General features: G+C 39.2%; 1 protein-coding gene across 2 annotated transcripts in view; it reads left to right on the plus strand.

Moving 5' to 3' along the window:
• Positions 1 to 14911, plus strand: part of CFAP61 (cilia and flagella associated protein 61) — a 460443-nt gene that overhangs the window by 185908 nt on the left and 259624 nt on the right. For both annotated transcript variants that reach the window (XM_077486014.1, XM_077486015.1), the window contains exon 18: positions 3053 to 3180. In XM_077486014.1, the coding sequence (XP_077342140.1) occupies positions 3053 to 3180 (128 nt within the window). The remainder of the gene's footprint in view (positions 1 to 3052; positions 3181 to 14911) is intronic.

Here is a 14911-nt window from a genome sequence, read left to right on the forward strand (position 1 = left end):
TATGATTTTACTTTGTTTATTTAGCCCGAGAGTTGCTATGTTTGTTTGTTCTTTATGGATTTTGTTTCATTTAATTTGATTCAATTTATGTAAGCCAATGCTTGCTATAGGGAGCTTTCTTTTGGGGGGGGGGGGGGGGGGGGCCCTTACAATGATTTATATTTGTTATTGTACTTTAAAAAAAATGTAATTAAAAAAATTACTTGATAAAAAAACTAGAGCGTAGTTACTTGCATATTATAGTGGCCTAGTATTCAGGGCTTCCAGAGTGCACAAAAAGACTTTCATCTGTAAGGTTAGACTCCTAGGTTCCTGCTGCAGATTCCAGATTCCACCTCTGATTGCTGTACTGTAAAGACTTCTGAAATATGCTGTTCTAAAGCAAGCCCATAAAACACAGCCACTGTGCCCCATAAAACACAGCCACTGTGCCCATCCAATGCAGCCACTGTGCCCATCATATGCAGCCTGTTCCCGTCATATGCAGCCTCTGCGACCATCATTTGCAGGTCGCCGCCGGCCACATGTGATCGCGTGCACAAGCACCAGCATGGGGATTTGTGTGTGTAAAAACACGAATCCCTGTGCTATCAGAGGAGAGGAGACATGTCATTTGTTCCTAGTATGTAGGAACAGCGATATGTCTCCTATCTTACTCAGTCCTATTCCCATACAGTTAGAACACAGTGAAGCAACACATATTTAATCCCTTGATCGCCCCCTAATGCACTAATTTGTGTATATTGACAATGGCCCAAAAATGGGTAAAAAGTGTTCGATCTGTCCGTCGCTATACCGCTAAAAATTGCAGCTCACCACCATTATTAGTAAAAAATAAAAATGCTATAAATCTTTCCCATAGTTTGTAGACGCTATAACTTTTGCGCAAACCAATCAATATACGCTTATTCTGATTTATTTATTTATTTTTTACCAAAAATATGTAAAAGAATACATATTGGCATAAACTGATGAAGAAATATGTTTTTTTTTTAATTGGGGGGATATTTATTATAGCAAAAAGTAAAAAATATTGTTTTTTTTATATTCAAAATTGTTGCTCTTTTTATGTTTATAGCGCAAAAAATAAAAACCACAAAGGTGATCAAATGCCACCAAAAGAAAGCTCTAATTGCGGAAAAAAAAAGGATGAAAAATTAGTTTGGGTACAGCATTGCATGACTGTGGAATTATCAGTTAAAGCAACACAGTGCCAAATTGTAAAAAGTGCTCTGGTCAGGAAGGGGGTAAAATCTTCCGAGGCTGAAGTGGTTAAAAAGTGCTTGCAATAGTTTCTTTTGGCTGCCATAAAGTCTCACAGGAGATGCATGTTTTTGTATATTATTTAGGCAATGAGCAGCCTTTAAACCATGATATACTCACCTTAATTAACTTAATAGTTTGTTGTGAGAGGATAGAGAAATTTTATTTCTAATTATATAGATATTTGGATTTTTTGGCAAGTGTGCCAATCTCTAAAAAAAATCTATTAAGATACCTAAATTTTCGCATGTAAGGTGTATGTTTTTTTTTTTCCTGGTCATATACAGTATCTCACAAAAGTGAGTACACCCCTTACAGTTTTGCAAATATTTTATTATATCTTTTCATGTGACAACACTGAAGAAATTATACTTTGATACAATGTAAAGTAGTGGATGTACATCTTGTATAACAGTGTAAATTTGCTGTCCCCTCAAAATAACTCAACACATAGCCATTAATGTCTAAACCGCTGGCAACAAAGGTGAGTACATCCCTAAGTGAAAATGTCCCAATTGGACCCAAAGTGTTACTATTTTGTGTGGCCACCATTATTTTCCAGCACTGCTTTAACCCTCTTGGGCATGGAGTTCACCAGAGCTTCACAGGTTGCCACTAGAGTCCTCTACCACTCCTCCATGATGACATCACGGAGCTGGCGGATATTAGAGACCTTGTGCTCCTCCACCTCCCGTTTGAGGATGCCCCACAGATGCTCAATAGGGATTAGGTCTGGAGACATGCTTGGCCAGTCCATCACCTTCACCCTCAGCTTCTTTAGCAAGGCAGTGGTAATCTTGGAGGTGTGTTTGAGGTCGTTATCATGTTGGAATACTGCAAAGACAACGTCTGGATATGATGCTGAGCACGTGCACTCAACTTCTTTGATCGACCATGGCAAGGCCTGTTCTGAGTGGAACCTGTCCAGTTAAACCACTGTATGGTCTTGGCCACTGTGCAGCAGCTCAGTTTCGGGGTCTTGGCAATCTTCTTATAGCCTAGGCCATCTTTATGTAGAGCACCAATACTTTTTTTCAGATCCTCAGAAAGTTCTTTGCCATGAGGTGCCATGTTGAGCTTCCAGTGACCAGTATGAGAGAGTGAGACCATGTAACACTAATGAGTCACATGACAGCGGGGAGGGAAAATGGCTAATTGGGCCCAATTTGGACATTTTCACTTAGGGGTGTACTCGCTTTTGTTGCCAGTGGTTTAGACATTAATGGCTGTGTGTTGAGTTATTTTGAGGGGACAGCAAATTTACACTGTTATGCAAGCTGTATATTCACTACTTTACATTGTAGCAAAGTGACATTTCTTCAGTGTTGTCACATGAAAAGATATAATAACATATTTACAAAAATGTGAGGGATGTACTCACTTTTGTTCAGATACTGTAAATATATATAATTTTTATTTTCTTATTTTTTTATTTTTGGATTCTGTAAGCAATAGCTAAAGCCTCTGTCATTTTTTTAATTTTTGACTCCTCTATTTACACACACGAGGTGGATAGAGGAATCCCTCCCGACCCGGGCATTGTATTCTGATTGGGACTTCACAATACAATGGTCACCAGGACAAGTTAAGAGGTTGAATCTTTTCAGCCGAGACACAGACATTGATAAAAATTAGGAAAAGTTCTAATCTAAATTTCTATTGTATCCAATAAATGAAAGAAAAACAATTTCCCATTTTTGCAGTTTACTGTATGTTCATAATTTTCCATGTATGGCTATTTTTTTCCTTTTTTTTTATCTCAGTATGATTTTTTTTTTTCCCTTTACAGCCTGGTTATGCTTTATACCATTTCAACCGAAAGCTCACCTTTGAGCCCAAAATCACAGTCAATGCACGCATCGTGGTGGTGGGAGCTTCTGATGTTGGAATATCTTTTCTGGAAACGCTTGTTTTTTGGTAAGATTTTTCCTATAATATTCCAATGTTAGCTAGTTAAAGTATACTGTATGTAAGACCTAACAATGAACTTATCATATTTGCTCCTGCTTGGTTTTTTATAGTGGTTCTGAAGGCTGATTTATTTTTATTTTTTTAACTTAATATTGCATTCTCTGCATTAAGGTAAAACATGTTTTGAGTGCAGCACCCAGCCCCCATCCCTTTTTACTTGAGCCTGATCTCAATCCAGCAATGTGCACGAGAGCAGCTCTTTCTGCTCTCTCCCTCCTCATAGGCTCAGAGACAGCAGTGGGAGCCATTTTCTCTCGTGGCTGTGAATCGTGTGATCCTATGGACACACAGAGCTGTCTCAAGAGCGAGTCCGCACGAGTTCCCCTATAGCAAACTCATTGCTATGGTAGGCACTTGGCGGGTTTGAGGAGCCTGGAGTGCCGATGGAGGAGACAAGAAGAGGAGGATCGGGGCTGTCTTGTGCAAAAAACAAAAAGTGAGGGGTTCAAATTCACTTTAAATGTATTTTGTTGTATCTGTTCTGTATATCTGCTCTCTATCAGTGCTGACTATTTTCACTTATGTTTTTCACCAATCTGTAGACCACAGATAGCTTCACCCCTATGTTATGGATAAGAGGTGAGGGGAGTTATTTTTTAGTCCTATTCTGAGATGACAAGGTTGCTTGTCCATTGATAGAGTACATTTTGATGGATACAATCATATAAAGGGCATACCCACATGCTTTCTAATAATGGTCAGTCAGGACAATATGTAAAGGTGGAAAGTTGTACACAGGCCATCATGACAGTAAGCAAAATGTTAACAGCATCATTCCATTCAATTATTAGTTCAAGAACGTGAACAAAAATAAACAAATGAAATAGGTGTATATTATTATAATGTATTTTTCACAACCCTGTTTCATAATATTACATAGCACATAGAAATCTTGAATGTGATGTATTTTTTATGTTTTGGAAGAATTTAAATACTTTTATGAATTTTTAACAGTGGTGTATACATTATACATATGTGGGCACCTGCAAAGTTCCATACATGGCTGATTTATTTGTCCAAAAATAGACAAATTAATTTGATCAATTTGTTTTTTATAATGTATGTTTCACAACTCTGTTTTATAATATTGCATAGTATATAGTGGGGAAAACTATTTTATTGACACTGCAGCCAATAAAAAACTCCTCTAATATCCCACACCAGCTTGAAGAAACATGGATAAAGCTAATGTTAATTAATGAACAGGTAAAACATTTATTTGCGTCACCCTGACTGAGCTAAATAAATCCTCCTTCATTTGTGTCTCATAAGCTCCCCCTTCCTAACACTGCAGCTCACAATGGGACAGTTTCAGCAACAGAGTTGGTGCTCTCAATATAGAAAACATTAGCCAGGCCTAGGTGCGATCAGGTGCTAATTGACAAGATACAGGCTTGTGAATCGGCAATGAAAATTCTTATAGCCTTTTTTTCATCCCATTGTACTGCAAAAAAACACAGCCTACATGAGAGTGGCAACTCTGCTTTGAATTTAGGAACAGTGCAGCATCGTTGCCACGCTATCACAAGTGTTGAGTCTGCCACCACTTTAGGCAGTGGCAGGCTCAACAGATATTTGAGACCTTTCTTATTTCTTTTTTTATTGGAGGCCACAGTTTTAATTTACTTCCAAAATAGCTTGCCTGGCATCTCTTTTATTGCTTTATTGAATATTATTTGTATGATATGCACAGACTTTTGGCTTAAACTATAATGCCAGCTTTTAATATCGGTAAAATTTAATCATTTGTGTTCTGGTCACATTTTCATGTTATTACATGAACAATTTTACATTATACTTCTCTTTTTTTTCTGTGGTTATTGGTGTTCAGTGCAATGTTTTGCTTTATTTGATAAAGTAAGCCAATGTGTAGTGCACTAACGAAATGCAAAGAGCAGTAACGTATGGCAGCCACTGAAATAATGAGTGTACCCACGCAAGGTGTATAATACACTAACTGTGAGTGATAATAAACATCAAAAGTGGTTAAAAATAAAAAAAAATGTAAAACATTTTTTTTAATTGATAAAACATAAATATAACAATGTTAGTTGAAGCTGCTGCTATTGTGTAAGGTCAAAGACCTCATAAATGACAAACCAACAAAATTAAACTTAGCGCTGCTTCTATATAAAATATAAGTGCCAAATAAACATATATTAAGTGCCTGTGCAATCATTAGTCCATCATGGTGTATTCATAAGTGAAAAGTCTATCCATGCAAACAAAGCGCCAAAGTTGATTCCTGTTTGTGTAGATTCAGGTGTCAGTCCGTACTCCCCTCCTGAGTCACTAACCAGCAATAGGATTAAGAACGCCTGATCTTTATCCTGCAACAACGTATGGCAGTATGGCAGCCATTACTTTGACATTTTATGATAGGTTAATGCACTTTGCACTGCCATTGTAACCTACTTCGGCTACAATGACCATACCGACAGATGGCCAAATGTGGGTGTTCAGTATTGTTAGTCTGCTGTCAACGACATGTAATTGCATCTATCATACTAGCCCTTTAAAATTCAAAAGGATACTGTATCTGTCAACCTCAGAAGTCATGTGCATGTCTTCTGTTCTCAGATTACATGTAAAACAATGTATGTATGAATAGGCACTTTTAGAGCTGACTCTGCTTTGATTTATTATCACATTATTTTTAACACTTATTAAGACTTCTTTAGAGAAAGATCTTGCACTGGTTGTTCAGGGGCATAGATACAACCTTCGTGCTCCTACAGTAAACCAGAGGGATTTTATAGTTGGCCAAATCTATACATCTGCCTATCACTTCATAAGGGGGAGCACTTGTCTGATGGGGCTATGTCAGTAGAGACAATGCAAATTAGGTGTTTTCTCAGTTCCTATTGCAATACGTATCAATTCCAATTGAAAGGATGGGAAGGGTAAAGCTGCTACCTTACCTAAGGCCCCATTGTACCTTATGAAGTAAACTGTGCCAAATTTTCTTTTCTTTTTTTTTAAAAAAAACCTTTCAAAGTAAAGGCATAGGGGTGTATTTACTAAGACAGGAGAGTGCAGCTCTGCTTAGAAACCAATCGGGTTCCATTTTTTATTGTCAAAGCTTAACTGTACAAGTGGAAGCTAGAAGCTTGTAGGCTACCATGCAGAGCTGCATCAGATTTTGCACTCTCCAATTTGAGTAAATCAACCTCATAATGTGCTAGTATGGATAGCATTAATAGCACATTATGAAATACTTACCTTAGAATGAAGCACTGCACTGCTGTACTGTGAGCTCTGACAGAAGCTTTCATCTTCACCCGGTATTTCTTCCTGGCTGTCTGATTGGCCACATCGTGAGGACTTCACTCCTGCACATGCGCACAGGAGTCATGGACCGTGGCGCGGAACTCTGAAGGGACGGCACAGGTATACCGTCCCTTCAGATCGCTGTATGAAGTGTGAATATCTCTTAAACCAGCAGGTTTAGGAGATATTCAAAGTATCTGCAGTTAAGCCTTATTATAGGTTTACCTGTAGGTACAAGTTTACAGAATGGGTTTACGTCCTCTTTAAGGTGGTCATACACAGATCAGATTTTGACTGTTTCCTGCAGGCTAAGAGAAAGGAAATCTAGTTTTGTATGTTGGGCCTTATGATAGGCCTTACAAGCAGTAGCTAAGCTTTAAAACAGGCTGGCATTGATCTCTGTTGCTACAGCCACTGTGGAGTAATTTATGTTGCAGTTGTTGTTGATGAGGTGCTGTGGACATGACCTTGCAGTGCCAGTGAGGCAAGCTCTAACAGTGCTCATATCTTGGCACTAACATTTTGTTATTTGCCTAAGTAGCACTCACTTTGAGAAAATATTCTGGAATGGCTTTTTTCATTGTCTAGAGGAGATGAAAATTTACAAAGCAATTTGCCAAATTATTGCAATACATACAATTGATGTAGAGTAGGTTGGGCTTTTTTTAATTTTGTTTCCCTTTTTTTTTTTTTTAGCAAAATTTGAATTTCACTTTAAAAGCATCTTTTTCTCAGTCACTTTTATTAGATTTTATTATGCCGTTCTGCATATTTTCAAACTATGTTATGAAAATATATTGCAATATGTGTGAATACGCAGAAATAGCTGAGGGTTTTTTTCTGTACATACTGTGCATTGAAGACATCATAAATACAAATAATCCACCATGGGGTTCTTTAGTGAAAACTTGTTGAATTGTAAATATCTTTAAAGTGTAATAAAGCTATGAAGAAAATTGCCATTTATAAGTATGCCATTGACATGCAGAAAAATTAATAAATTAAGTAAAGCACTATAAAAACATTTACTGGCAATTTGTATAATTATGGAGCCACATTTGCTGTACATTTCAAAGGTTTCTTTCATAAAAAATTGAGTGATTGAAGCAGTTTAAGAGCTGTTAATCCTTTAAAGAGGGAAGTAATTTTCTTATAATTTTTTTATGTCATTATTGTGAAAAGCTTGTATCCATGGATACACAAGTAGATCTGCTTCATTTTACAATATTCTTAGAATATAACTGTTTAATTAAATCAGTGTATGCAAAAATGTAAGCGTTTGTTCCAACAAAATTGAAATTCCATATTAAACAAGAAATGGATTGTTTTTCGCCTGCTGCTAGAACTGTGTTAACTAACATATGATTGCATAGTCATGTGTGAGGATAGTAAATGTATTTAAAGGATAGATAGATAGATAGATAGATAGATAGATAGATAGATAGATAGATAGATAGATAGATAGATAGATAGATACTCAACCTAGGTCTCTTTCTGTCAAGAAAGATACAAAACTATTGTAACAGTAAAGGACCCATAAAAAAGGAAAGCATGACTGCCATGGTTCATAATATTTCTGATTCTGACAGTCGTAAAATGCAGCTGATGCAAGGTACACGCCTGTACCCAGGTTCAATTTTGGCAAATTGATTTAGCTGACAAATGACAAATTTTACCACCTGTGAAATCTGGCTTAAGCAAAAGTGTTATGTACCTGTGTGAGGAGCCCCAGATGACAAGGGGGCCTCTCGCACAATTTCCATCAAAGCACTCCTAGAAGGCTAAGACGGGGCCTGCAAGGGCAATGGAAGGGTTCATGTGTCTAGGTGCAGGAACTAGCCCCTGAAACTCATTAGTCCGGGGATAAGACATGCAGGGTTATGGCTGGTAATGCATGAAGGATGCACCAAGCTCAGATATAGGTGGAGTCAGGCCACAGGCCTGGGTCAGAAACTGATAAATAGCGAAGCTATTGGTAGGCAAATTCAAGGTCCGGAACGAGCAGATGTCAATAATGTGTAGACAGCGAGGTATAGAATCTTATGTATGTACGCACGGTTGGACATTCTGACCACAAAATCCGTCTGATTTTTTCTGGCGGATTTTGGCCGAAACTTGTGTTGCATACATGCGGTCGGACAAAGTTGTCGGAAAATACGATCATTCAGAATGAGGTGACGTTCGTTGCCTACGACGGGATTACGTAGAGGCTAGTAGCCAATAGCTTTGGTCTCGTAATTTAATCTGCGCATGTATGGCACTTTGTCCGTCGGAATTCTCTACAAACGATTGGAAAAAGTCGGATTTTGTTGTCGGAAAATTTGAGATCCAGCTCTCAAACTTTTTCCGTTGGAATTTCAGATGGGAAAAGTCCGATAGAGCCCACACAGAATCGGATTTTCAGACAACATAATCCAATCGGACCTTTTCCGTTGGAATTTCCGACCATGTGTACAGGGCATTAGCCAGAAGTCCTGGCTGAATTTGGTAATGGAGGCAACCACTGGCAGACAAGGGAAAGGGCAAGGGTAGATCATACAGAATCTGTGGCAGTAAGGAAGGTCAGGCGCAAAGTTCGAGATCAGAGATCACAGGGATACAGCGGATAGACAATTCAGCCATGAGTCTATGCAGAACTCAGTTTTAAATAGCCCATTTTTGCAGGACCACTTTTTCCATTAATATTGTAACTCAGTAAAAAATGCCCAACTTTGATGATTTTTTTGAAATTTAGCCTGCAGGTTCCCTGATTGTTCCCCAATGCTGTCCCTCCATTCCCAGTCTGATTGCTGTTGTATGGGGATTACAAAGGGCTGAAATCAAGTAATTACTGACCCTTCCTTCTAAAATATTCATCTTCTGGCCAATACCTTCTCTCAATATGTCCTGAGCCCTTGACTCCGAACAATTGTTCAGATCTTACTTTACTTGCCAAACACTTGTTCCATGCTTGACTCATTGAAAAGATTGGATTAGTTTAACAGCCATGCAACCAGCATTTGCAGGTTTTTAAGGTTTAAAAGGGTGAGGCAGTAAGGAGGTGTCATAAGGCCCTCATAAAGCCAGTGGAGTGCCGTTAAAAAATGAATTGTATTTATTTTTTTTAAAAGCCAGGAGGATCCCAGTCATGTGACCTGTCAAAGTCACATGACTAGCTCTCCTCCAATCAAGAAACTTTTTCTGCTTCAGTAAGTAAAGAGAATTCCATGGGGCTTCTACACTCTGCTGCCTGGTTTTTATGAATGGGCAGACTGAAAATTGCATAGCAAAGTGCAGTATAATAGAGAGCTGATAGCGATATCTGCTATCCTTATAAATGGGCCACCAAATGAACATTGACAGACCGTGGTCTTTTTTTTTTTTTGCCAGTTTTGAAACTTTGAACATGACATTGTATAGTCCATAATTTACACATGACTTCTGTTAATTGGAGTTAGGTTTTTAACAGCAGCTAAATTTCCTCTAGCTGCAATATCTTGCCTGCACCTCAGTTTAGCAGTTGGGAATAATCCTTCCTTTTGTATACAGGTGGAAGTAATGTAATTGCTTCTTGATAAGGGTAAATATCCTTTGTAATCCCATGATTGAAAATATCTTCTTAATCCATCCGGTACTGGAAGTAAGTTTCAAAGAGATGGGGGAAATGTAATGTAAATACTATAGAGATAAGCAAAATTACATGAGCCTAGGAACAGAAATGAAATAAAGTGACATTGCTCTATGCGGATTAAAGAATCTGATTGATCATTCATATGTGCAGAGGATTATTTGCACTGCAAATGTGCTGATATCTTTGAAATGAGACCCTGTCTGTTTGAAAGCCACATTTGAATATTGCTTTCTCCTATCCCTCATCTGATCGCTGTTTTGTCTTTTTACATTTATCTCTTTTTCATGTCACTGTAATTTTAATGTGTCTCAGAGTATCGCTAGAAGTTCAATTATAGCTGATTAGCCATTGAGAAGCTGGAAGGGAAATTAATTATGAAACACTGAATTATTCGGTATAAATGGAAATATTATTATGAGTAGAAATCACACTGTCTTTTCTGTGATATGTCTTTTGCCACCCCGATGTCCATTAAAGCATTAGAACTGACAGGTGACATGTACAGTCTTGTCTGTAAAATTGCATGAGCACATAGAGATGGAAATGCCATATCATTAAAGAAGAAGGTACTTTGGCTTCTACTTCGCCAACACTAAATTCTCTACGGAAGTGTTTTCTAAAGCATAGTATCTAAGGCTGGCCATATATGGATCGTTTTTTTCGATCAGTCAGCGGGCAGTTTGAGAAAACCTGAATGGATTCCTCAATCCACACATGCTAGGTGGATGGAGGAATCCTCCCTACTTTATTATTGTATTCTGACAGCGGGGACTCCTCTGCTATCAGACAAACAAGATATTTGGGGGGCACACCCTAAAAGATGCATTAAAGATGGTGCAGCCATAAAACCATACAACAGAACAAAATATTACAGCGCACACATGCAAAAAAGACATATACCTCCTGCAAAGCTTATTTAAAACACCTAGACTTTTTCAAAAAACATTATCAAAAAATATGGAGATTTGGTCACACCATATTGCTATTTAGTGCTTAAGCCCACTTACTGCGACAAAGTACCCCATGATTAGTGGGTCCTACACTATCCATAGACTGGGAGATCCTGCTTCTCTGAACCATGGGAGCCATACACTCCTCTATATGGGAGAACTAGAGGTCTCCACCCATGACACAGGTGGACACTAATTAGAGGCACTGATGAAGGAGTGGGATGCTCTGCACCCAAAAGGATTTAGTCAGAATCCATACAGTAGACAAACAAGATATTGAAGGGCACACCCTAAAAGATCCATTAAACATCCTCTACTGTCAGGATACACTGATGGGCTGCAGCGCTAATTGAAGGAAAACTTTCCAAAAGCCAGTTTTAGAGATGTCAGTCATTAGATGGACTTCTCTGGAATGGATCCCTGCTGAACCAGCCGAATTTCAATTCATCTATGGCCAGCTTAAGCCACTGGTGCTCTACATTCTCACTTCAGGTGATTCCCACTGTGCCTTGGAAAACCAAAGACCAGGTGCCACATTTCCTGCTTGAGTCTGTTGACCCTACCTGTGGTATTCAACTGTCAGTTTCTACTGCCCACTACATTTCTGACAAAAGAATAACATGGACAAGGTTTAGTGCCAGGAGACAACATTGTTTACACTTCTTTTGTGCAGAAGTTAAAGAGGAGGGCCAGTTTAAAAAAAAAAAAAAAAAGTCAGCAGCTGCAAACACTGCAGCTGCTGACTTAATAAAATCACTTACCTGTCCAGGGCGCCTGCGATGTCGGCCGCCCGAGGCCGAGCCGTCCCTCGGCTCTCGGGTCCCGGCGCCGCCATTCCCTGTAAGGGAAACAGGCAGCGGAGCCTTACGGCTTCACTGCCCGTTTCCTACTGCGCATGCGCGAGTCCCGGAACTACTGCGCATGCGCGAGTCCCGCAGCGCTTTCTGAATGGGACGCGCTGTGTTCAGGAACACACAGTTCCCAGAACACAGCGCGACCCATTACCCAGAAGACGCCGCGACGAAGACAGAAGACAGAAGATCTCCGCGGAGGAGGAAGAGGAAGATTAGGATTATGTGCCTAGCAACAGGCATTTCTGGTAAGTAAAAAAAAAAAAATTTTCTCATTTTATTTTTTTTAGATTTTTTTGTCATTTTTAACATTTTTTGGTTTTCAGGGTGGCCCTCCACTTTAAGTCTCTGTTTAAAGCCTGGTCCTAAGTTTTAGGTGGGCTCCATTGGGACAGAGGAATCAATTTAGGAACTAACACAGGCACTTTAGCGCTTAGGAAAAATTCAGGTTCACTTCTATGGTTCACTTCACGTTCTATGGTATAGAGCAGTGATCTCCAAACTGTGCTCCTAGGGCCAGATGCGGCCCTTTGCTTGCCTTTATCCAGCCCTTGAGGTGCTTTTTCTCCCACTGATACAAGATACTATTCTGCCAACTGCCACTAACAATGGGGCACCGTTTCTCCCAATAATACCAATGGTGGAGAACTGCTCCACCCCCTAATACAAATGTGGCAATGTTTACTCCCACTGATGCGAGGGAAATTTTCTTTCCTGCTGGCAATAGTCTGGCCCCCCTAAAGTCTGACAATAAATTGGCTCCTTGTGAGAAAATTTGGAGACCCCTGGTATAGAGTAACCACTGTAAATAAAGATCAATTATTGATGAATTTACATACAGGCATACCCCAATTTTAAGTACACATTGGGGTTTATTTACTAAAGCTGGAAAGTGCAAAATCAGGCTCCCATACTTGGTATTTTAAAGTGGTATTAAATCCAAAAGCAAACATTTATTATATTGCAGCATACCAGTTCTTAGATATGATGGCTGCGCTATTTTCCTTTTTTTTAGGCTTTCTTTCTTTTTTTTCAGCTGGTGATCTAGTGAATCTGTTGTTCTCTAAAGAACAAAATCTCCAGAAAAATGTATCAGTTAAGAGCATTGAGACAAACCGTTTACCACTGACAAGGGTGCTTACAGTGGTCAGCTTTTTTTTTCATTTGTGTAAAACCTTTATCCCAAAAGGAAAATAAAATGTTGCTGTAACTACTTTTGTAACTGCAGTGTGAGCTGGAGTTTGGATTTAAGTTGTTAGTTTATTTAAATCTGCTAGTACATCTAACACTCCCCGCCCCCCAGTTTGACAAAGCTGCTGTCCAAAGGTGCCCCCTGTGTTCCTTCATCCACAGTGGGGGGGGGGGGGGCACACCCTAATACAGGAAGTATGTTACTGTCCAGATCACCAGGTGAAAACAGAAGGAAAAAGCCTAAAAAAGAAAATGAATGCACTCACCACATCTAATGATTGGTAAGCTGCAATATATTATATTTTTGGATTTGGGTTTAATACCGCTGTAAATTTGTGCTTTTTAGAAAAAAAAAATCAATATAACACTATTCATTTACTTTTGCTTAAAGGAGAAGTACAGCCAAAGCTTGTTTGGCTGTACTTCTCCTATGGATCATAGGAGTGCAGTTCAGTTTGCACTTCCGTGACCAGTTTTCAGCAGAGAGCGGGCTGCAGTCTGCTCTCTGCTGACGTCAGAGTTAGTCCAGGCTTGGGTGTCATCGCGACCATAGAGTTGGGATTTGCCCAGATCCCTGGACTGGCACCTGGCTCAGCCTCTCAGTGGGCCACTGAGAGGCTGAGCCGGAAGCTCCTGCCCCCTCCAACTCCATTGAATGAGGAGTGGGCGGAGCAGAGCGTCTGTACTGACAACAGCTCTCAGCTCACAGAGCTGTGAGAACTGAGCGATCGCTGGTGTTCGATCGCTCAGTTCCCAGTGTTATAGGAGCCAGGGGACAGATGCAGCATCAGAGCAAATAAGTATGATTCTCTTTTAAAGAAATTATAGCTGATTGTAAACAATATCTTTCATGACACAAAAATGAATTATGCTAATCGTCCTGAAGGAGAAAGTGAAGTATTATGTATAAAGTAGCAAGCTAAAGTCACAAAGCTGGTCTAATTTACCTAAGACTGTCAGACAGGAGGCTATATTCTAAGCCTCTATCTCTCATTCAAACTAACACTCATCCTAATGCCGGGAGATCTATAATAGAACCTGTCTTCTAAGTGACATCAACATCAGCCATCAAAGAGTTGGACATAAAATACATTTCTTGGTGCTAGAGTGAAGATGCTGATTGGTACCCAACAAGATCCTCATTTCAGTGAAAGGAGACAGGCAGTCTATTTATCTCTACTGATGAAGTAGTGGACAAGGTACAACTCCCAAGAGGCTGAAAATGTCAGCCAAAGTGGTACAAGCTGCAGTCTGAGGTCTCTAATTAAATGTATTTGTATTCTGAAGGGGGTTGGGAGAATCATACTGAAGCTGAAATTGTTACACTGCCAAGAGTGTAAAAAAAAAAACAGCAGAGTAAAGGCACATACATACATACATATATATATATATATATATATATATATATATTTTTTTTTTTTTTTTTTTTTTTTAAGAAATAATGATATAGTGGTGGAAAATCAATTATCTTATCACACAATAAGCAGACACATAGCTATGTGTGTTATGTAAGGCAAGCCACTGACGACAAATAATTATGCAAGAAATATGTAACTTGTATCATGATTGGTCAGCACTAGCATTTTCCAACCAGGTATGGCATTGTGCAACCATCCAACAAAATAGCCAGGCCCAGAATTTTGAAAAGACTGCATATAGTTACATAGTTAGTCTGGTTGAAAAAAATACATAAGTCCATCTAGTTTAACCACTTACAGACCGGACCATTTTGCTGGTCAAAGACCAGACCACTTTTTGCGATTCGGCACTGCGTCACTCTAACTGACAATTGCGCGGTCGTGCGA

The sequence above is a fragment of the Lithobates pipiens genome, unplaced genomic scaffold, assembly GCF_037356315.1.
Source record: "Lithobates pipiens isolate NorthernLeopardFrog02 unplaced genomic scaffold, aLitPip1_a1.2 Scaffold_18, whole genome shotgun sequence".
Lineage (NCBI taxonomy): Eukaryota > Metazoa > Chordata > Amphibia > Anura > Ranidae > Lithobates > Lithobates pipiens.